Below are 21,036 nucleotides of genomic sequence, written 5' to 3' on the forward strand. Positions count from 1 at the left end.
GCTGTTTTTGATGTCTTTTTCTGCTTCCTGACGGTCCAATTAGTGGAATAAGAGCACTGCAAAACGAATCTCAGACGAAAACTTTCCGAGCTCTGAAAATTGCACAAACGCAAGGAAAGAAACCCCTTTGGATTTTTTCAGTTGAAATTTAGCCGATTTGAAAAAATGGTTAAATTAATTCTTTGTGCACTATATCGACGTAATTTTTCGAGAGGAATCGATTGCACACAGTTCGAATACGGTGCGAGCATCTGATCAAGAGTTCCAGCCGAAAAATGAAAGATTTGTAATCTCTCCATTGCTGGTCTGTTGCTCGCTTTGCTAATATTTGTGGTCCTGAGGGTCCAATTAGTCTACAAAGAGCCATACAAGACGATTCTAGGACGAAAAAATGTTTTGCTCGAAAAATAAGACTGAATTTTTACTGAAAGTTTTGACAATTTTGAAAAATGCTGGAATCAACTCTTTGACGCGCTATAGATCATACATAAATGGGGCAAATAATAATCGTAACAATTAAGTTAACAAATAATTCTTTACTGTTCAGTATCTAGTATACAATATAATACAATTTATTTTTCACCATCCTTGATTCATGTGGAAATTTGCTGAGTATAATTATATTGGTGTGATTAAAGAATCACGGGTAATTATCCTCTATCGTATGTCGATCAAAAATCGTTTTCTCAAAGATAAAACCCGCATTTTTGTGATCAATGGGAAATAAATCCTCTTTTGTGATGTGTCAATTTGGATCACCGATATTGAATATCCGGGCAGTGGAGTCATCCGAGGTGGTTAGCATTGTCTTTCCATCGCTATAAAACCGAATCGGTCAATTAATTTAGCTTTCGTTTACGACCGTATAAATCGTTGATTGATTCTTACCGAGAGATTACCAAATCGAGAATATCCGCGTGATGTCCCGTATAGGAGCGAAGCTCTTCACCAGATCTTGCGTCGAACGATCTCACCACTCCGTCAAGACCCGACGAATAAAACCGTGTTGTGTTCAGGTGCCAAACCAGCTTGCTTATGCCACTGCTCTGCTGGATCTCGTGCCGAATCATCTGAGTTAAGAAATTCCCACATTTAGGCATAGCGAATGACAAATAATCTTGCGATTCCACCTTCACCATTGGGACCCACCTGTTTTGCGATGTCCCATATGAATATCTGTCCGTTTACTGTGCCTGAAACAGCAACTGGATACTCTGGATCTTTGCAAAATGACACCGCTTCCACCCAATTTCCTTCGTTTCCCTCAGCATCTTCGTCGCCATCAGCAGAGACATTTGTTTTCAGGTCTTGAAGGACACGGGTGACCTGATATTTGTTATTTGAACAATCAACGGACCGAGTTTTTTAATAACTTTGTTTCGAGCCGAATGAAAAATTAAGAGCGTTCTTACCTTGCCAGACTGTGAAGTAGTGAGAATAGTTTTTCCATCCATTCCACCTGATATTAGCAGATTATTATCAGAGTTACAGTCAAGGGTGGTTATCGTAGAGCTGTGACCAAATTCACAGGAAATTGTTGACAATACTGCTCCGGATTTCAGGTCGAATACTCTCAGTGTACCGTCTTCATAACCAACCGTGATCCGTTTGCCTGTTATTGTATTGTAGAGATATAAGTAGGTAAATCTCGATGCGGTGATAAATATCTGATATCACCTTACCATCATGCATAATAACCCCTTGTTCAACCCGCTGACCGTGACTCTGAAATATTTTACATTCTCCACTAGGTATTTTCCACATGTATAAAACCCCACTTGATGCTCCAGCAAATAGAATGTTAGCCATCGGATGCCACCGCATCCACTACAAGATAAATGAAATATAAAGAAAACTTAACCATCCAATGATAATGGAGAAGTTAATTCTGAGATTGCTTGATAACCGGAAGGACAGTAACATCGTATTTTGTGCTGCAATTCAATTGCAAGCATTTCCTATTACTTAATTTTTCAAATTTGTTCAATAAATTTCAATTCAGCAGCAATCCAATGTAAAATTTACCATTTATTAAGATGGAAAAAGTTAGGAATGTGATAAATAAGCCTACCGTCATATCGCCCATGTTGTAGTCCCAGATAAGAATCCTGTTGCTCATTTTCCACACCTGAATAATGCCATTCATATCTGCAGTTGCCAGATAAAACCCATCATGGTTGAACTCCGTAAAAGTGACACTATCCGAATGACCGGTGCAATTGAGTACAACTCGTCCCGAGGAAACCTCCCAGACATATGCTTTATCATCTTCCCCACCAGTCGCAGCTAGCGTTCCATCTTTATTCAAAGCTCCGCAGAATATAGACCCTGGACACCGGAGTGAAGGCTTGTGTAGACGATAATCAATGTTGTCAGAATTACGGGATCAACAAACCTTGACAAATGGCATAAGGAGACTTACCTTCGTGGTTACGAAAAACATAGGCAGCGTCGTCCTTAATCGGTTGTTCCTCGTAGCTTTCGGCCTCTTCCTCGGAGTCTTCGGTTCTCTCATCTCGTTCGAGGGCTTCTATGACTTCGTCAGCATCTCCGACGTATACCAGCTCATCCTCGTCCATTTCTACGTCGACAGAAGGAGAAGACGGCGGCGTGTCCATCAGTGTCATATTGTTCGCCGTTCAAACAGTTATGAGGCCACGTGAGATTATGCTTTACTTCATCAGCACGCGTGTCTGGTGTCCTTTGTGGAGGTTAGAATACCACGCGACTCAACACGGAAGATCAGTTTAGGTTAAGCATTACACATATACAGGGTGGTCGGTAAAATCACCCAGATGAATATCTCCGGAACGAAATGAAGTATGGTACATGAAAAAGTTTGATACAAAACTTGGAGGGTTTAAAGGAGGAAGGATGATGCTGATGTCATTTGGATTTTGCAAGTAACGTCTGATTTCAGATAGGGAACACGTATTATGGGTATAATCAGTTCTGCTTTTGAAATCAAATTCTCTTGCACACGCTCTGAAAAAACTTGAGTGTCTTCGCATGGAAATACATAGAATCCCACGCATGATAACACGCCACTTGCCGCCCGCTAGGTCAGTAAACTTCTTATATGGGTGAGAGGACCTAACTCTCGCCTATGGAGCTCGACCTTGCTCTTATATTTTATATACGCAAATTAAGCACAGAAAACTGCCACACTTCGGTCGCGTTTTCGTTAATTCCGATCGAACGAAAATTGCAGCGAATACCTACACCGGATTCAAAATTGTACAATCACATGACTTATTGCTGTACTTGTCAATCCATTGTGACGCGTACGGAATTTTTGTTGACTTTCCTTGATTAGGCGGGGGCGAGGGAGGGCGGAGGACGTCGTAATTCTACAAAACTATTCACTACGTGATAAACAAAGAAAGGTCAAATTATATTAGAATATTCTTTTCTTTTTATTCGGGAGAGATAAAACGAAGCTTCTTAAAACTTCGAGTGTATTTTAACACATAATTTGAAAGGTATGAGCAAAAATTTGTATCATCCAACTGTCGCAGAACAGCAGCGTTATTAGCTGACCCGATAACTGAAGAATATATCTTTAGTCAATGGTTGACCATGGAAGGGCCTAGACGCTTGACTCTGGAATCGGCAGGAAAGATAAAGTTCGTATTTCTTGTCTGAAATGTAAGCACTAATATCATTATACATCATATCGTATCATCATACATCATACATCTTACATCATATCATACATCATACATGGTATTAAAGTTCGAAGCCAAAGTTTGGATGTTCGGATTTTCAGAAAGTGACGTCACTCAAAATTTTTTTTCTCTTGACGTCATCGATCTACAATAATCAGCTAGCCGAATTCCTCAGTCTGGAAACAACCGCGCAGTAGAGCGGACATATGAAAATCGCGCTCCGCAGATTTCGGGTACCGGCTACTCTACCTCTTGGATCCTGCGCTGTGGGTCCGCTTCCTGGTGTGCCTCGAGTTCCAGGACAAGCGCTCCGTAGTTTCGGCGTGCCAGCTCCACTAACTGGTGAAACTCGGCTTCTAAGACAAGCGCTCCGTACTATCGGCGCTCCAGGTCCGTTACCTGGTGAAACTCGACTTTAAGGACGAGCGCTCCGTAGTTTTGGCGCTCCAGGTCCGCTACCTGGTGAAACTCGACTTCTAGGACGAGCGCTCCGTAGTTTCGGCGCTCGAGGTCCACTACCTGGCGAAACTCGACTTTTAAGTCAAGCGCTCCATACTATCGGCGCTCCAGGTCCGTTACCTGGTGAAACTCGACTTCTAGGACAAGAGCTCCGTACTATCGGGGCTCCAGGTCCGTTACCTAGTGAAACTCGACTTTAAGGACGAGCGCTCCGTAGTTTCGGCGTTCCAGATCCGCTACCTGGTGCAACTCGACTTCAGGGACAAGCGCTGCGTAGTTTCTGAGCTCAAGATCTACTACCCGGTTAATCGCGACTCTCGGAGGACGAGGAAGACGAGAACAAGGTGGACGAGGATAACGAGGATTTCTGCACGGTGAGTATAACATTTTTATAATATTTAATTACAATTTTGATTATATTCTATCTAGAATTTTTCGAACTTGTCTTGTTTACAATGAATTATTTCAATTCATTTTTCGCGCAAGCAGAATTTCAGTAGCTATAAATGCGCTAATGAAATTTATTATATTATTAATTAATTAATTGATTATATTAATCCTTACACAATATTTTTTATGTGTTCTAATACTGCAAATATTTATTAGTATTCGAGGTATAACCCGTGGTGGTTAGCGGTGGTCCTTGGAGGCGGTTGGCGGTGGTTTGAGGTGGTCGGAGATGGTTAGGGGTGGTTGCGGGTGATCGAGGTAGACGAGGAGCAGGACGAGAAGCAGGAGGACGAAGAAGACGAGGAGAACAAGGTGGACGAGGATTTGTGCTCGGTGAGTTTAACATTTTTGTAATATTCAATGGCAATTGTAATTATATTTTATCTAAAATTTTTCAAAGTTGTCTTGTATACAATAAATTATTTCGAATCATTTTTCGCGCAAGCCCAAATTCAGTAGCTCTCAATGTACTAATAAAATTTCTATCATTTTCTCATAATCTTCTTGCTAAAATGTGTCACTTACAAAATTATGCAAATTCTTACACAATATTTTTGATGTGTTCTAATCCTGAAAATATTAATTAGTATTCGAGATATAATCCGAGGTGGTTAGCAGTGGTCGTTGGAAGTGGTTGGTGGTGGTTGAGGGTGATCGAGGTGGACGAGGGAAAGGACTCAGAAAAGGAGGACGAGGATGACCAGGATTTGTGCACTGAAAGTGTAAAATTTATATAATATTTAATAGAGTAGAAGTAGGAGTAGGATCAGGAGTGGGATCAGAAGTAGGAGTGGGAGTAGGATTAGGAGTAGGAACAGAAGTAGAATAGGATCAGAAGTAGAAGTGGTAGTAGGATCGGGAGTGGGATCAAGAGTAGGATCAGGAGTAGGATCAGAAGTAGAAGTGGTAGTAGGATCGGGAGTAGGATTAAGAGTAGGAGTAGGAGTAGAATCAGGAGTAGGAGAAAGAGACTACCCTACCCTACTCGACCCTACCCTACCTTACCATACCCCCTACCCTACCCTATCCTATCCTACCCTTCCCGCCCCTACCCTCCACCTATACTTCTACTTCTACTCCTACTCCTACTCCTACTCCTGATCCTACTTCTACTCCTACTACCACTTCTACTTCAATCTTACTCCTACTTCTACTACGATCTTACTCCAATTCCTGATCCTACTCCTGTTCCTACTCTCACTCTTGAACCTACTCCTGATCCTACTCCTACTCCTGATCCAACTCCTATTCCTACTCCTAATTCTGAATATTATTGTTATGTAATATATAGACTGCGTGTCGAATTGAATCCCATATCAAAGCGAACAATTTTTTTATTGTCATATTATAGCCGATTATAGTAGATAATCTAGTATGTTTCCTATGAAATTATGAAATTTGTAGTATGCATCACGTATTAATCATAAATAAATCATATATATCAATGTCGTACATAGACCGTATATACATTTATACTTTTTGGTCTCTGCATCATTATTACATCTGATCTATTTTTATTCAAGATCTATGTATACATTATTCTCTCGGGTAACTATACTTTGATTAAATCACTGTTTTGCTACGAATTTTGAATGATATTTATTGTCATTATTAATTTCTTGTATCACCGACAAGTCGGTAAGTAGACTCAAGCCAAGTACTGGCATGGGCTCACCATTGCAAAAACTGTGTTACTCTGAACGTGAATGCAGCCGGCATCATGTCGAAATCGGAAACTCTGATGTTCTGCAATCAGTTCTCAACTCTACCATTTGAACATCTCACGGAGCAATTTTCGGTTGTCAGATCAAAGCCCATGAGGGCAACTATCTTTACATTATTCATCCAATGGTAAGACTAACCCCTTTGTATTTTTGGCGAAAATTTTGGCGATTTTGAAAAGTGCCGGAATAAATTCTTGAATGCACTATTCCGACGTAGTTTTGCGAGAGAAATCGATTGGGCGCAGTCCCAATGAGGTGCGGTCAACGAATCAAAAGTGACAGCCGAATAACCTGAACCTAAATTTTCGTAATTTTTCAGCTTGTACTCCTTCCGTCGTTATTTCTCTGCTGTTGGTCCGACGCACTTTCTGCTGCGTTTTCTGAGTTCCTGGGGGTCCAATTAGTCAGAAAAGGTTCATACAAATCGAATCTGAGACCAAAAATTTTTCGTCCAAAAAATAAGTAAGGCTAACCCCTTTCCATTTTTGGCGAAAATTTTGGCGATTTTGAAAAGTGCCGGAATGAATTCTTTGATGCACTATTCCGACGTAGTTTTGCGAGAGAAATCGATTGGGCGCAGTCCCAATAAGCTGCGGCCAACGAATCAAAAGTTACAGCCGAATAACCTGACGCTAAATTTTCGTAATTTTTCAGCTTGTACTCCTTCCGTCGTTATTTCTCTGCTGTTGGTCCGACGCACTTTCTGCTGCGTTTTCTGAGTTCCTGGGGGTCCAATTAGTCAGAAAAGGTTCATACAAATCGAATCTGAGACCAAAAATTTTTCGTCCAAAAAATAAGTAAGGCTAACCCCTTTCCATTTTTGGCGAAAATTTTGGCGATTTTGAAAAGTGCCGGAATGAATTCTTTGATGCACTATTCCGACGTAGTTTTGCGAGAGAAATCGATTGGGCGCAGTCCCAATAAGCTGCGGCCAACGAATCAAAAGTTACAGCCGAATAACCTGACGCTAAATTTTCGTAATTTTTCAGCTGGTACTCCTTCCGTCGTTATTTCTCTGCTGTTGGTCCGACGCACTTTCTGCTGCGTTTTCTGAGTTCCTGGGGGTCCAATTAGTCAGAAAAGGTTCATACAAATCGAATCTGAGACCAAAAATTTTTCGTCCAAAAAATAAGTAAGGCTAACCCCTTTCCATTTTTGGCGAAAATTTTGGCGATTTTGAAAAGTGCCGGAATGAATTCTTTGATGCACTATTCCGACGTAGTTTTGCGAGAGAAATCGATTGGGCGCAGTCCCAATAAGCTGCGGACAACGAATCAAAAATTACAGCCGAATAACCTGAACCTAAATTTTCGTAATTTTTCAGCTTGTACTCCTTCCGTCGTTATTTCTCTGCTGTTGGTCCGACGCACTTTCTGCTGTGTTTTCTGAGTTCCTGGGGGTCCAATTAGTCAGAAAAGGTTCATACAAATCGAATCTGAGACCAAAAATTTTTCGTCCAAAAAATAAGTAAGGCTAACCCCTTTCCATTTTTGGCGAAAATTTTGGCGATTTTGAAAAGTGCCGGAATAAGTTCTTTGATGAACTATTCCGACTCGGTTTTGCGAGAGAAATCGATTAGGCGCAGTCCCAATAAGCTGCGGACAACGAATCAAAAATTACAGCCGAATAACCTGAACCTAAATTTTCGTAATTTTTCAGCTTGTACTCCTTCCGTCAGTTGAGTAAGGCTAACCCCTTTCCATTTTTGGCGAAAATTTTGGCGATTTTGAAAAGTGCCGGCATGAATTCTTTGATGCACTATTCCGACGTAGTTTTACGAGAGAAATCGATTGGGCGCAGTCCCAATAGGCTGCGGCCAACGAATCAAAAGTTACAGCCGAATAACCTGAACCTAAATTTTCGTAATTTTTCAGCTTGTACTCCTTCCGTCGTTATTTCTCTGCTGTTGGTCCGACGCACTTTCTGCTGCGTTTTCTGAGTTCCTGGTGGTCCAATTAGTCAGAAAAGGTTCACACAAATCGAATCTGAGACCAAAAATTTTTCGTCCAAAAAATAAGTAAGGCTAACCCCTTCCCATTTTTGGCGAAAATTTTGGCGATTTTGAAAAGTGCCGGAATGAATTCTTTGATGCACTATTCCGACGTAGTTTTACAAGAGAAATCGATTGGGCGCAGTCCCAATAGGCTGCGGCCAACGAATCAAAAGTTACAGCCGAATAACCTGAACCTAAATTTTCGTAATTTTTCAGCTTGTACTCCTTCCGTCGTTATTTCTCTGCTGTTGGTCCGACGCACTTTCTGCTGCGTTTTCTGAGTTCCTGGTGGTCCAATTAGTCAGAAAAGGTTCACACAAATCGAATCTGAGACCAAAAATTTTTCGTCCAAAAAATAAGTGTGGCTAACCCCTTTCCATTTTTGGCGAAAATTTTGGCGATTTTGAAAAGTGCCGGAATGAATTCTTTGATGCACTATTCCGACGTAGTTTTACGAGAGAAATCGATTGGGCGCAGTCCCAATAGGCTGCGGCCAACGAATCAAAAGTTACAGCCGAATAACCTGAACCTAAATTTTCGTAATTTTTCAGCTTGTACTCCTTCCGTCGTTATTTCTCTGCTGTTGGTCCGACGCACTTTCTGCTGCGTTTTCTGAGTTGCTGGGGGTCCAATTAGTCGGAAAAGGTTCATACAAATCGAATCTGAGACCAAAAATTTTTCGTCCAAAAAATAAGTAAGGCTAACCCCTTTCCATTTTTGGTGAAAATTTTGGCGATTTTGAAAAGTGCCGGAATAAGTTCTTTGATGCACTATTCCGACGTGGTTTTGCGAGAGAAATCGATTGGGCGCAGTCTCAATAAGCTGCGGCCAACGAATCAAAAGTTACAGCCGAATAACCTGAACCTAAATTTTCGTAATTTTTCAGCTTGTACTCCTTCCGTCGTTATTTCTCTGCTGTTGGTCCGACGCACTTTCTGCTGCGTTTTCTGAGTTCCTGGGGGTCCAATTAGTCAGAAAAGGTTCATACAAATCGAATCTGAGACCAAAAATTTTTCGTCCAAAATATAAGTAAGGCTAACCCCTTTCCATTTTTGGTGAAAATTTTGGCGATTTTGAAAAGTGCCGGAATAAGTTCTTTGATGCACTATTCCGACGTGGTTTTGCGAGAGAAATCGATTGGGCGCAGTCTCAATAAGCTGCGGCCAACGAATCAAAAGTTACAGCCGAACAACCTGAACCTAAATTTTCGTAATTTTTCAGCTTGTACTCCTTCCGTCGTTATTTCTCTGCTGTTGGTCCGACGCACTTTCTGCTGCGTTTTCTGAGTTCCTGGGGGTCCAATTAGTCAGAAAAGGTTCATACAAATCAAATCTGAGACCAAAGATTTTTCGACCAAAAAATAAGTAAGGCTAACCCCTTTCCATTTTTGGCGAAAATTTTGGCGATTTTGAAAAGTGCCGGAATGAATTCTTTGATGCACTATTCCGACGTAGTTTTGCGAGAGAAATCGATTGGGCGCAGTCCCAATAAGCTGCGGACAACGAATCAAAAATTACAGCCGAATAACCTGAACCTAAATTTTCGTAATTTTTCAGCTTGTACTCCTTCCGTCGTTATTTCTCTGCTGTTGGTCCGACGCACTTTCTGCTGTGTTTTCTGAGTTCCTGGGGGTCCAATTAGTCAGAAAAGGTTCATACAAATCGAATCTGAGACCAAAAATTTTTCGTCCAAAAAATAAGTAAGGCTAACCCCTTTCCATTTTTGGCGAAAATTTTGGTGATTTTGAAAAGTGCCGGAATAAATTCTTTGATGCACTATTCCGACGTAGTTTTGCGAGAGAAATCGATTGGGCGCAGTCCCTATGAGCTGCGGTCAACGAATCAAAAGTTACAGCCGAATAACCTGAACCTAAATTTTCGTAATTTTTCAGCTTGTACTCCTTCCGTCGTTATTTCTCTGCTGTTGGTCCGACGCACTTTCTGCTGTGTTTTCTGAGTTCCTGGGGGTCCAATTAGTAAGAAAAGGTTCATACAAATCGAATCTGAGACCAAAAATTTTTCGACCAAAAAATAAGTAAGGCTAACCCCTTTCCATTTTTGGCGAAAATTTTGGCGATTTTGAAAAGTGCCGGAATAAGTTCTTTGATGAACTAATCCGACTCGGTTTTGCGAGAGAAATCGATTGGGCGCAGTCCCAATAAGCTGCGGACAAGGAATCAAAAATTACAGCCGAATAACCTGAACCTAAATTTTCGTAATTTTTCAGCTTGTACTCCTTCCGTCGTTATTTCTCTGCTGTTGGTCCGACGCACTTTCTGCTGCGTTTTCTGAGTTCCTGGGGGTCCAATTAGTCAGAAAAGGTTCATACAAATCGAATCTGAGACCAAAAATTTTTCGTCCAAAATATAAGTAAGGCTAACCCCTTTCCATTTTTGGCGAAAATTTTGGCGATTTTGAAAAGTGCCGGAATAAGTTCTTTGATGAACTAATCCGACTCGGTTTTGCGAGAGAAATCGATTGGGCGCAGTCCCAATAAGCTGCGGACAAGGAATCAAAAATTACAGCCGAATAACCTGAACCTAAATTTTCGTAATTTTTCAGCTTGTACTCCTTCCGTCGTTATTTCTCTGCTGTTGGTCCGACGCACTTTCTGCTGCGTTTTCTGAGTTCCTGGGGGTCCAATTAGTCAGAAAAGGTTCATACAAATCGAATCTGAGATCAAAAATTTTTCGTCCAAAATATAAGTAAGGCTAACCCCTTTCCATTTTTGGCGAAAATTTTGGCGATTTTGAAAAGTGCCGGAATGAATTCTTTGATGCACTATTCCGACGTAGTTTTGCGAGAGAAATCGATTGGGCGCAGTCTCAATAAGCTGCGGCCAACGAATCAAAAGTTACAGCCGAATAACCTGAACCTAAATATTCGTAATTTTTCAGCTTGTACTCCTTCCGTCGTTATTTTTCTGCTGTTGGTCCGACGCACTTTCTGCTGCGTTTTCTGAGTTCCTGGGGGTCCAATTAGTCAGAAAAGGTTCATACAAATCGAATCTGAGACCAAAAATTTTTCGTCCAAAAAATGAGTGAGGCTAACCCCTTTCCATTTTTGGCGAAAATTTTGCCGATTTTGAAAAGTGCCGGAATAAGTTCTTTGATGAACTATTCCGACTCGGTTTTGCGAGAGAAATCGATTGGGCGCAGTCCCAATAAGCTGCCTACAACGAATCAAAAATTACAACCGAATAACCTGAACCTAAATTTTCGTAATTTTTCAGCTTGTACTCCTTCCGTCGTTATTTCTCTGCTGTTGGTCCGACGCACTTTCTGCTGTGTTTTCTGAGTTCCTGGGGGTCCAATTAGTCAGAAAAGGTTCATACAAATCAAATCTGAGATCAAAAATTTCTCGTCCAAAAAATAAGTAAGGCTAACCCCTTTCCATTTTCGGCGAAAATTTTGGCGATTTTGAAAAGTGCCGGAATGAATTCTTTGATGCACTATTCCGACGTAGTTTTGCGAGAGAAATCGATTGGGCGCAGTCCCAATGAGCTGCGGTCAACGAATCAAAAGTTACAGCCGAATAACCTGAACCTAAATTTTCGTAATTTTTCAGCTTGTACTCCTTCCGTCGTTATTTCTCTGCTGTTGGTCCGACGCACTTTCTGCTGCGTTTTCTGAGTTCCTGGTGGTCCAATTAGTCAGAAAAGGTTCACACAAATCGAATCTGAGACCAAAAATTTTTCGTCCAAAAAATAAGTGTGGCTAACCCCTTTCCATTTTTGGCGAAAATTTTGGCGATTTTGAAAAGTGCCGGAATGAATTCTTTGATGCACTATTCCGACGTAGTTTTACGAGAGAAATCGATTGGGCGCAGTCCCAATAGGCTGCGGCCAACGAATCAAAAGTTACAGCCGAATAACCTGAACCTAAACTTTCGTAATTTTTCAGCTTGTACTCCTTCCGTCGTTATTTCTCTGCTGTTGGTCCGACGCACTTTCTGCTGCGTTTTCTGAGTTGCTGGGGGTCCAATTAGTCGGAAAAGGTTCATACAAATCGAATCTGAGACCAAAAATTTTTCGTTCAAAAAATAAGTAAGGCTAACCCCTATCCATTTTTGGCGAAAATTTTGGCGATTTTGAAAAGTGCCGGAATAAATTCTTTGATGCACTATTCCGACGTAGTTTTGCGAGAGAAATCGATTGGGCGCAGTCCCAATGAGCTGCGGTCAACGAATCAAAAGTTACAGCCGAATAACCTGAACCTAAATTTTCGTAATTTTTCAGCTTGTACTCCTTCCGTCGTTATTTCTCTGCTGTTGGTCCGACGCACTTTCTGCTGTGTTTTCTGAGTTCCTGGGGGTCCAATTAGTAAGAAAAGGTTCATACAAATCGAATCTGAGACCAAAAATTTTTCGACCAAAAAATAAGTAAGGCTAACCCCTTTCCATTTTTGGCGAAAATTTTGGCGATTTTGAAAAGTGCCGGAATAAGTTCTTTGATGAACTAATCCGACTCGGTTTTGCGAGAGAAATCGATTGGGCGCAGTCCCAATAAGCTGCGGACAAGGAATCAAAAATTACAGCCGAATAACCTGAACCTAAATTTTCGTAATTTTTCAGCTTGTACTCCTTCCGTCGTTATTTCTCTGCTGTTGGTCCGACGCACTTTCTGCTGCGTTTTCTGAGTTCCTGGGGGTCCAATTAGTCGGAAAAGGTTCATACAAATCGAATCTGAGACCAAAAATTTTTCGTCCAAAATATAAGTAAGGCTAACCCCTTTCCATTTTTGGCGAAAATTTTGGCGATTTTGAAAAGTGCCGGAATGAATTCTTTGATGCACTATTCCGACGTAGTTTTGCGAGAGAAATCGATTGGGCGCAGTCTCAATAAGCTGCGGCCAACGAATCAAAAGTTACAGCCGAATAACCTGAACCTAAATATTCGTAATTTTTCAGCTTGTACTCCTTCCGTCGTTATTTTTCTGCTGTTGGTCCGACGCACTTTCTGCTGCGTTTTCTGAGTTCCTGGGGGTCCAATTAGTCGGAAAAGGTTCATACAAATCGAATCTGAGACCAAAAATTTTTCGTCCAAAATATAAGTAAGGCTAACCCCTTTCCATTTTTGGCGAAAATTTTGCCGATTTTGAAAAGTGCCGGAATAAGTTCTTTGATGAACTATTCCGACTCGGTTTTGCGAGAGAAATCGATTGGGCGCAGTCCCAATAAGCTGCCTACAACGAATCAAAAATTACAACCGAATAACCTGAACCTAAATTTTCGTAATTTTTCAGCTTGTACTCCTTCCGTCGTTATTTCTCTGCTGTTGGTCCGACGCACTTTCTGCTGTGTTTTCTGAGTTCCTGGGGGTCCAATTAGTCAGAAAAGGTTCATACAAATCAAATCTGAGATCAAAAATTTCTCGTCCAAAAAATAAGTAAGGCTAACCCCTTTCCATTTTCGGCGAAAATTTTGGCGATTTTGAAAAGTGCCGGAATGAATTCTTTGATGCACTATTCCGACGTAGTTTTGCGAGAGAAATCGATTGGGCGCAGTCCCAATGAGCTGCGGTCAACGAATCAAAAGTTACAGCCGAATAACCTGAACCTAAATTTTCGTAATTTTTCAGCTTGTACTCCTTCCGTCGTTATTTCTCTGCTGTTGGTCCGACGCACTTTCTGCTGCGTTTTCTGAGTTCCTGGTGGTCCAATTAGTCAGAAAAGGTTCACACAAATCGAATCTGAGACCAAAAATTTTTCGTCCAAAAAATAAGTGTGGCTAACCCCTTTCCATTTTTGGCGAAAATTTTGGCGATTTTGAAAAGTGCCGGAATAAGTTCTTTGATGAACTATTCCGACTCGGTTTTGCGAGAGAAATCGATTAGGCGCAGTCCCAATAAGCTGCGGACAACGAATCAAGAATTACAGCCGAATAACCTGAACCTAAATTTTCGTAATTTTTCAGCTTGTACTCCTTCCGTCAGTTGAGTAAGGCTAACCCCTTTCCATTTTTGGCGAAAATTTTGGCGATTTTGAAAAGTGCCGGCATGAATTCTTTGATGCACTATTCCGACGTAGTTTTACGAGAGAAATCGATTGGGCGCAGTCCCAATAGGCTGCGGCCAACGAATCAAAAGTTACAGCCGAATAACCTGAACCTAAATTTTCGTAATTTTTCAGCTTGTACTCCTTCCGTCGTTATTTCTCTGCTGTTGGTCCGACGCACTTTCTGCTGTGTTTTCTGAGTTCCTGGGGGTCCAATTAGTCAGAAAAGGTTCATACAAATCGAATCTGAGACCAAAAATTTTTTGTCGAAAAATGAAAAAAAAGCAAGGCCAACCCCTCTGTATTTTTGGCGAATATTTTTGCGATTTTGAAAAGTGCTGGAATAAATTCTCTCCGGCACTATTCCGACGTAATTTTGCGAGAGATATCGATAAAGCGCAGTACAAACACGCTGCGAGCAACGGGTCAAAAGTTACAGGTGAAAAACCAGAACCTGTTTTTTTCACATTTCTCAGCTGGTGATCATCTTGTCGTCATTTTCCTGCTGTTGGTCCCATAAGTAGATTAACCATTTTTTTTATCAATCAATTGTTTAATTTAAATGCCCTCATTCATATTCAATTATAATAATGTATAATTTTTATATATTTTCTATAAATTATAATTCAAAATTATTTTTGTCAAGAAGAGTATGAGGAGGAAGTTTATTATTCAATATTTTGTCAAATATATATATATACATATCTATTATAATTTTTAATAAATTTTCAAGAAAAGAGAAATTCAAAAAAAAAAAATAATTTACAATAATTAAATTTTAAAAAAATAAATATAATTATCAGAAAAATCTTATATATTTTTTATCATTTGCTCACATTTTAATCAAAATAAAAATACATATTATTCATTAAAAAAATGCCATATAATGTACTTTATGGAACGTAAGTTGTATCATACATACAATGGATTAGAACTTATTGAAAAGTTTAAAGAAAACATACAGATTGATAAATAATTAATCATTTAATATTATATTTTTAATTTTCCAAAATTAATTATCCAATAATCTAAGAAAAATAATTTATTTAGACTAACAATTTTTCTTATTATCAAATTATTTAATTCAATTGCGTCCATATATATTCAATTATAATAATGTATAATTTCTATATATTTTTTACAAATTATAGTTTAAAATTATGTTTATTAAAAAGAGTATGAGGAGGAAATTTATTATTTTATATTTTATTATAGATATAAATAATACACACACACACACACACACACGCACACACACACACACACACACATATATATGTATATAAAAAAAGATAGGCTATTTAAGCTTATGGGTTTATATCTCGCAGATAAAAATTAAAATTTTTTTATTTTTATATAAAATGCCTGAAAAAGAGTTATTCTGATGGAATAAATTATGTAATATAATAATCACATTCATAGTTATATGTAATATAAATTATTATAATTTCTAATGATAAATTTATTTTTTTTTAAAAATTCATGCAATTAATTAATTTAAATAAATATTTGTATTCAATAATAATTTTTGGTATTTCAATTACTGATAATTCTTCTTCATGAATTGGTGCTTGGATAGGAATGGAAGTTAATTCATTATCATTTATTCCTTCAATTATAAATAGTAATAATAAATTATTTAAATTTCCTAATTCCTCAATAATATATGATATTATTCAAGTTGGAGCTTCTTCCTTTTTATTTATACGAATTTTATTAATAAAAATAAATTCAATTTTCATAAATATCAATATTTTTATACTCTTATTACAAATTAGATTAGTTTTAAAATTAGCTGCTACTCCATTTCATTGATGATTAGTAAAAAGTATTAATAATGTTAGATGAATAAATTGTTTTTTGAAGTCAACTTTACAAAAAATTGCTCCATTATTTATTCTAATCAATATTAATAATAGATTAATTATTCATATATCAATAATTTTATCTGGATTTATAGGTTCATTATTAGGATTAAATGAAACATCATTAAAATTGATTATAGTTAATTCTTCTATTAACCATATTTCTTGAATGTTTATATCAATATTAATTGATTTCTATATTTTATTAATTTATTTATTAATTTATTCTCTAAATAATTTAATAATTTGTATTTTTTTTAGTTATTCTAATATAAATTATTTGAATCAAGTTTATAAATTTAATAATATGAGTTATTTTATGAAGTTTTTAGTAATGATAATATTTTTATCAATAGCTGGTATTCCCCCAATATTTGGATTTATTCCAAAGTTTTTTGTTTTCATGTAATAGTAAAAAATATATTTTTTATTGAATGTTTGATATTTGTTATTTTTACATTAATTGTTTTATTTTATTTTATAAATTTAATTTCACCTTCTATATTACATTTAAAATTACTATTTAAATTAAATTTGAGTAATGTTATAATTAATTTTATTTTTTGATAATTGTTTTATTCAATGTTTTTATTGTATGAATAATTTATTTTATTTCATTATATTTTAATTATTAATTTTTAAATGAATTTCAATAATTTTTATAATTTTAAATTTGCAATTTAATGTTATATATTTAACTGTAAAATTAAGATTTTAAGTTAATTAAACTAATAACCTTCAAAGTTTTAAATAAAAAGTTGTTTTTAAATCTTATTTATTAATAATAGAATTAAACTATTTCTAAAGATTTCAAAAATCTTTGTGCTTATTACACTAAATAATATACTCGTGTATATATATATATATTATAATTTTCATTTATTTTTTATTAAACTTCGATTTTGTTTTTTATATTAGTATTATTTTTTTTTTGCATGTATTTTTTTAATTAATTAAAAATATTTTTTGCAGCATTTAATTTTAATAATTAAAGAAATTTAGAATTATGAATAATATAAAGTATAGACAAAAAAATTGTGCCAGCAGTAGCAGTTAAACGTTTTATACAAATTAATATTTTTAATTAATAAATTATATTAATTTATTTATTTAATTAAAAAAAATTTCATGGTGAAATTAAATTTTTTGATTATATATATATATATATATATATATATATATATATATATATATATACATATATATATATATTATTTTATGAAATCTAAAATTCAAACTAGGATTAGATATTCTATCATTTTATATGTTAATATTATATTTTAATAATTAATAGTTATGTTCTTTAAAATTAAAATAATTGGCTGTATTTAAAACTAATTAGGGGAATTTGTTTATTAAACGATAATCCGCGATAAATCTTACTTCAATTAATTGAGTCTATTTATTTTCGTCAACAGAATATTTTTTTAAAATTAATAATTTTCATTAAATTTTATAAAAATTTCATTTCAGATCAAGATGTAGCTTGTATTAATGTTTAAATGAATTACAATAAAATTTTAATTTTTGGATATCAAATTGAAATATTTATTTAAAATTGGACTTAATAGTAAAATTTAAAATTATATTCATTTGAATTAAGAATTAAATATGTACAAATCGCCCGTCACTCTCATTATAAAATGGGATAAGTCGTAACAAAGTAAATATACTGGAAAGTGTATTTAGAATTCAAATTATTTAGAAAAAATTTTTTATTTACAATAAATTACATAGATGTTTAATTCAACGTAATTTGAAATTAATAAATTCTATTTTTCATATTTAAAAATATTTTGTTAATAAAAATATTTTTATTAAATTTTTAATTTTAGTATTGTTAAAAGAAAAAATAATTTTAATTATAGTTTAATTATATTGATAGAAATTTGAAATATTTTGAAAAAATACCGTACCCCATATCCTACCCTACCCTACCCCATATCCTACCCTACCCTACTCTACCCATACCCTACCCTACCCTACCCTACCCTACCCACCCCACCCCTTCCTGCTTCAACTTCCACTCCTGATCCCACTCCTACTCCTGATCCTATTCCTACTTCTACTCCTGATACTGATTCTTCTCCTCAACCTTCACCTATTCCTGATTCCACTTCTGATCCTACTCCTACTCCTACTCCCACTCCTGATCCTATTCCTGATCCTACTCCTACTCTTACTGATCCCACTTCTGATCCTACTCCTACTCATACTCCCTCTCCTGATCCTACTCCTACTCCTACTCCCTCTCCTGATCCTATTACTGATCCTACTCCTATTCCTACTCCTGATGCTGATCCTAATTCATCAAATATTATAAAAATGTTAAACTCACCGAGCACAAATTCTCGTCCTCCTCGTCCACCCTGTTCTCCTCGTCAGCCTCGTCCTCCTCCTCCTCCTCCTCCAGCTCGACCACCTCCAACTACCACCAACCACTCCAACGACCACTGCTAACCACCTCGGGTTATACCTGGAATAGTAATAAATATTTTCAATATAAGAACACATCAAAAATATTATCTAAGGATTAATTTAATTAATTAATTAATTAATATGTAATGAATTTTATTAGCGCATTTGAAGCTACTGAATATGTGCTAGCGCGAAAAATGAATTGATATAATTTATTGTAAACATGACAACTTTGAAACATTTCAGATGAAATATAATTACAATCGCCATCAAATATTAGAAAAATGTTAAACTCACCGTGCACAAATCCTCGTCCTCCTCGTCCACCTTCAACCACCACAACCATCGGCAACCACCTCCGGTTATACCTTGAATAGTGATAAATATTTTCAGTACAAGAACACCAAAAATATTGTGTAAGGATTAACATAATCAAGTAATTAATTAATAATATAATGAATTTCATTAGCGCATTTGTAGCTACTGAATTTCTGCTTGCACGAAAAATGAATTGAAATAATTCATTGTAAACATGAGAAGTTTAAAAAATTTGGAATAAATATAATTACAATCGCCATTAAATATTATAAAAATATTAAACCCACCGAGCACAAATCCTCGTCTTCCTTGTCCTCCTCAACGTCCACCCTCGACCACCGCCAACTACCGCCAACCGCCTCCAACCACCATCGGTAACCACTTCGAGTTATACCTAGAATAGTAATAAATATTTTCAGTATAAGAACACATCAAAAATATTGTGTAAGGATTAACATAATCAAGTAACTAATTAATAATATAATGAATTTCATTAGTGCAATCATAGCTACTTAATTTCTGCTTGCGCGAAAAATAAATTGAAATAATTCATTGTAAACATCACAAGTTCAACAAATTTTTGAATAAATATAATCACAATCGCCATTAATTATTATAAAAATGTTATACTCACCGTGCAGAAATCCTCGTCATCCTTGTCCACCTTGTTCTCCTCGTCTTCCTCGTCCTCCGACAGTCGCGATTCACCAGGTAGCGGACCTGGAGCGCAGAAACTAAGGAGCGTTTGTCCTGGAAGTTGAGTTCCACCAGGTAGTGGACCTTGAGCTTAGAAACTACGGAGCGCTTGTCCTGGAAGTCGAGCTCCTGGAGGTAGTGGACCTGGAGCTCAGAAACCACCGAGCGCTTGTCCCTGAAGTCGAGTTGCACCAAGTAGTGGACCTGGAGCGCCGAAACTACGGAGCGCTTGTCCTAGAGGTCAAGTTTCACCAGGTAGTGGACCTGGAGCGCCGAAACTACGGAGCACTTGTCCCTAAAGTCGAGTTTCACCAGATAGCGGACCTGGAGCGTAGAAACTACGGAGCGCTAGACCTGGAACTCGAGGTGCATCAGGAAGCGGACTCGGAGCGCAGGATCCAGAAGGTAAAGAACCTGGTACCCGAAATCTGCCGAGCGCGATTTTCATACGTCCGCTCTACTGCGCGGTTGTTTCCAGACTGAGGAATTCGACTAGCTGATTTTCGTGTATATAGATCGATGGCGTCAAGAGAAAAAAAATTTTGGGTGACGTCACTTTCTGAAAGTCCGATTATCCAAACTATGGTTTTGAACTATAATACTATGTATGATGTATGACGTATGATGCATGATATGACAAGATGTATCATGATTTTAGTTTACACATTACAAAACTTTTCTGCCGATTCAAGCAGCTAGGTCCTTCGATGGTCAGCCTTTGACTAAAGACATATATTCATCAGTTAACGGGTCTGCTAATAACGCTGCCGTTCTGCGACAGTTGGATGATAAAAATTTTTGCTTGTACCTTTCAAATGTGTGTTAAAATACACTCGAAGTTTTAAGAAGCTTCGTTCTTTCTCTCCCTATCAAAAAAAAATCCCCGTCAATCACCTCTTTAGATCTTCAAATCAGGACACTGCGTTAAATACTGTCTCATATACGGAGCATCCATTTTATCTCGATAAAAATTAGCGCATACGTGATGTATTACAGTTACTCTGAATTTTTTTCCATACGAAGACTTTTTGAAAACAATTCTGCTTCTCTACCCAACGGAGATACTTCACTCGCGACTAGCCAAATCAGCGTTTCGATTCTATGCGTAAGAAAATTCAAGACCGAGAGAGCAAATGAAAAGTTGTTAGAATAATTATGAATATTATTGTTATGGAATACATCGAGCGCATGTCGAATAGAATCCCATTCCGAGATAAATAATTCTTCCATTTTCATATTATAGCCGTATCATTGTAGATAATATAGTTTGGCTCCTGGATAATGGATCCCATATATTAGTATTGTATGTACGTGGACCGCATATACATACATGTATACATTTTGGTCTCTGCATCATTATTACATCTGATCTATTATTATTTATGATCTATGTATACATTCTTCTCTCGGATACCTATACTTCAATTAAATCACTGTTTTGCCACAAATTTTGG

At 37.1% G+C, this 21,036-nt stretch overlaps 1 protein-coding gene and 2 long non-coding RNA genes across 4 annotated transcripts; 1 reads left to right on the forward strand and 2 right to left on the reverse strand.

Moving 5' to 3' along the window:
- Positions 1 to 516: 516 nt before the first annotated feature.
- Positions 517 to 2,874, reverse strand: LOC124304907 (angio-associated migratory cell protein). 2 transcript variants are annotated; one of them, XM_046763711.1, is made up of 7 exons: positions 2,423 to 2,874; positions 2,072 to 2,347; positions 1,683 to 1,827; positions 1,413 to 1,612; positions 1,150 to 1,326; positions 889 to 1,070; positions 517 to 818 (listed from the first exon to the last, which is right to left on the reverse strand). In XM_046763711.1, the coding sequence occupies exons 1-7, from the start codon at positions 2,513 to 2,515 to the stop codon at positions 746 to 748; spliced, it is 1,146 nt and encodes a 381-aa protein (XP_046619667.1). In that variant the 5' UTR covers positions 2,516 to 2,874; the 3' UTR covers positions 517 to 745. The 2 variants fall into 2 exon arrangements, with proteins under 2 accessions (XP_046619667.1, XP_046619666.1); XM_046763710.1 differs by having other exon boundaries at positions 2,072 to 2,328; positions 2,423 to 2,872.
- Positions 2,875 to 3,853: 979 nt separating this feature from the next.
- On the forward strand, positions 3,854 to 4,900 carry LOC124304923 (uncharacterized). The gene is made up of 3 exons (XR_006908290.1): positions 3,854 to 4,501; positions 4,742 to 4,796; positions 4,890 to 4,900. It is a non-coding gene; the product is annotated as an uncharacterized LOC124304923 (long non-coding RNA).
- Positions 4,901 to 18,875: 13,975 nt separating this feature from the next.
- LOC124304544 (uncharacterized) lies at positions 18,876 to 19,958 on the reverse strand. Its single transcript, XR_006908220.1, has 4 exons — positions 19,847 to 19,958; positions 19,521 to 19,606; positions 19,174 to 19,280; positions 18,876 to 18,936 (listed from the first exon to the last, which is right to left on the reverse strand). It is a non-coding gene; the product is annotated as an uncharacterized LOC124304544 (long non-coding RNA).
- Between the last annotated feature and the right edge of the window lie 1,078 nt (positions 19,959 to 21,036).

Source organism: Neodiprion virginianus, chromosome 5, assembly GCF_021901495.1.
Source record: "Neodiprion virginianus isolate iyNeoVirg1 chromosome 5, iyNeoVirg1.1, whole genome shotgun sequence".
Taxonomy (NCBI): domain Eukaryota; kingdom Metazoa; phylum Arthropoda; class Insecta; order Hymenoptera; family Diprionidae; genus Neodiprion; species Neodiprion virginianus.

Excerpts from the sequence above, each read along its gene's own strand:
- LOC124304907 (XM_046763710.1), bottom strand. The coding sequence starts at position 2,627 with ATGACACTGATGGACACGCCGCCGTCTTCTCCTTCTGTCGACGTAGAA. Across the intron at positions 1,613-1,682 it reads AGGGGTTATTATGCATGATG|GCAAACGGATCACGGTTGGT; the intron begins GTAAGGTGATAT and ends ATACAATAACAG. Across the intron at positions 1,071-1,149 it reads TATGGGACATCGCAAAACAG|ATGATTCGGCACGAGATCCA; the intron begins GTGGGTCCCAAT and ends TTCTTAACTCAG.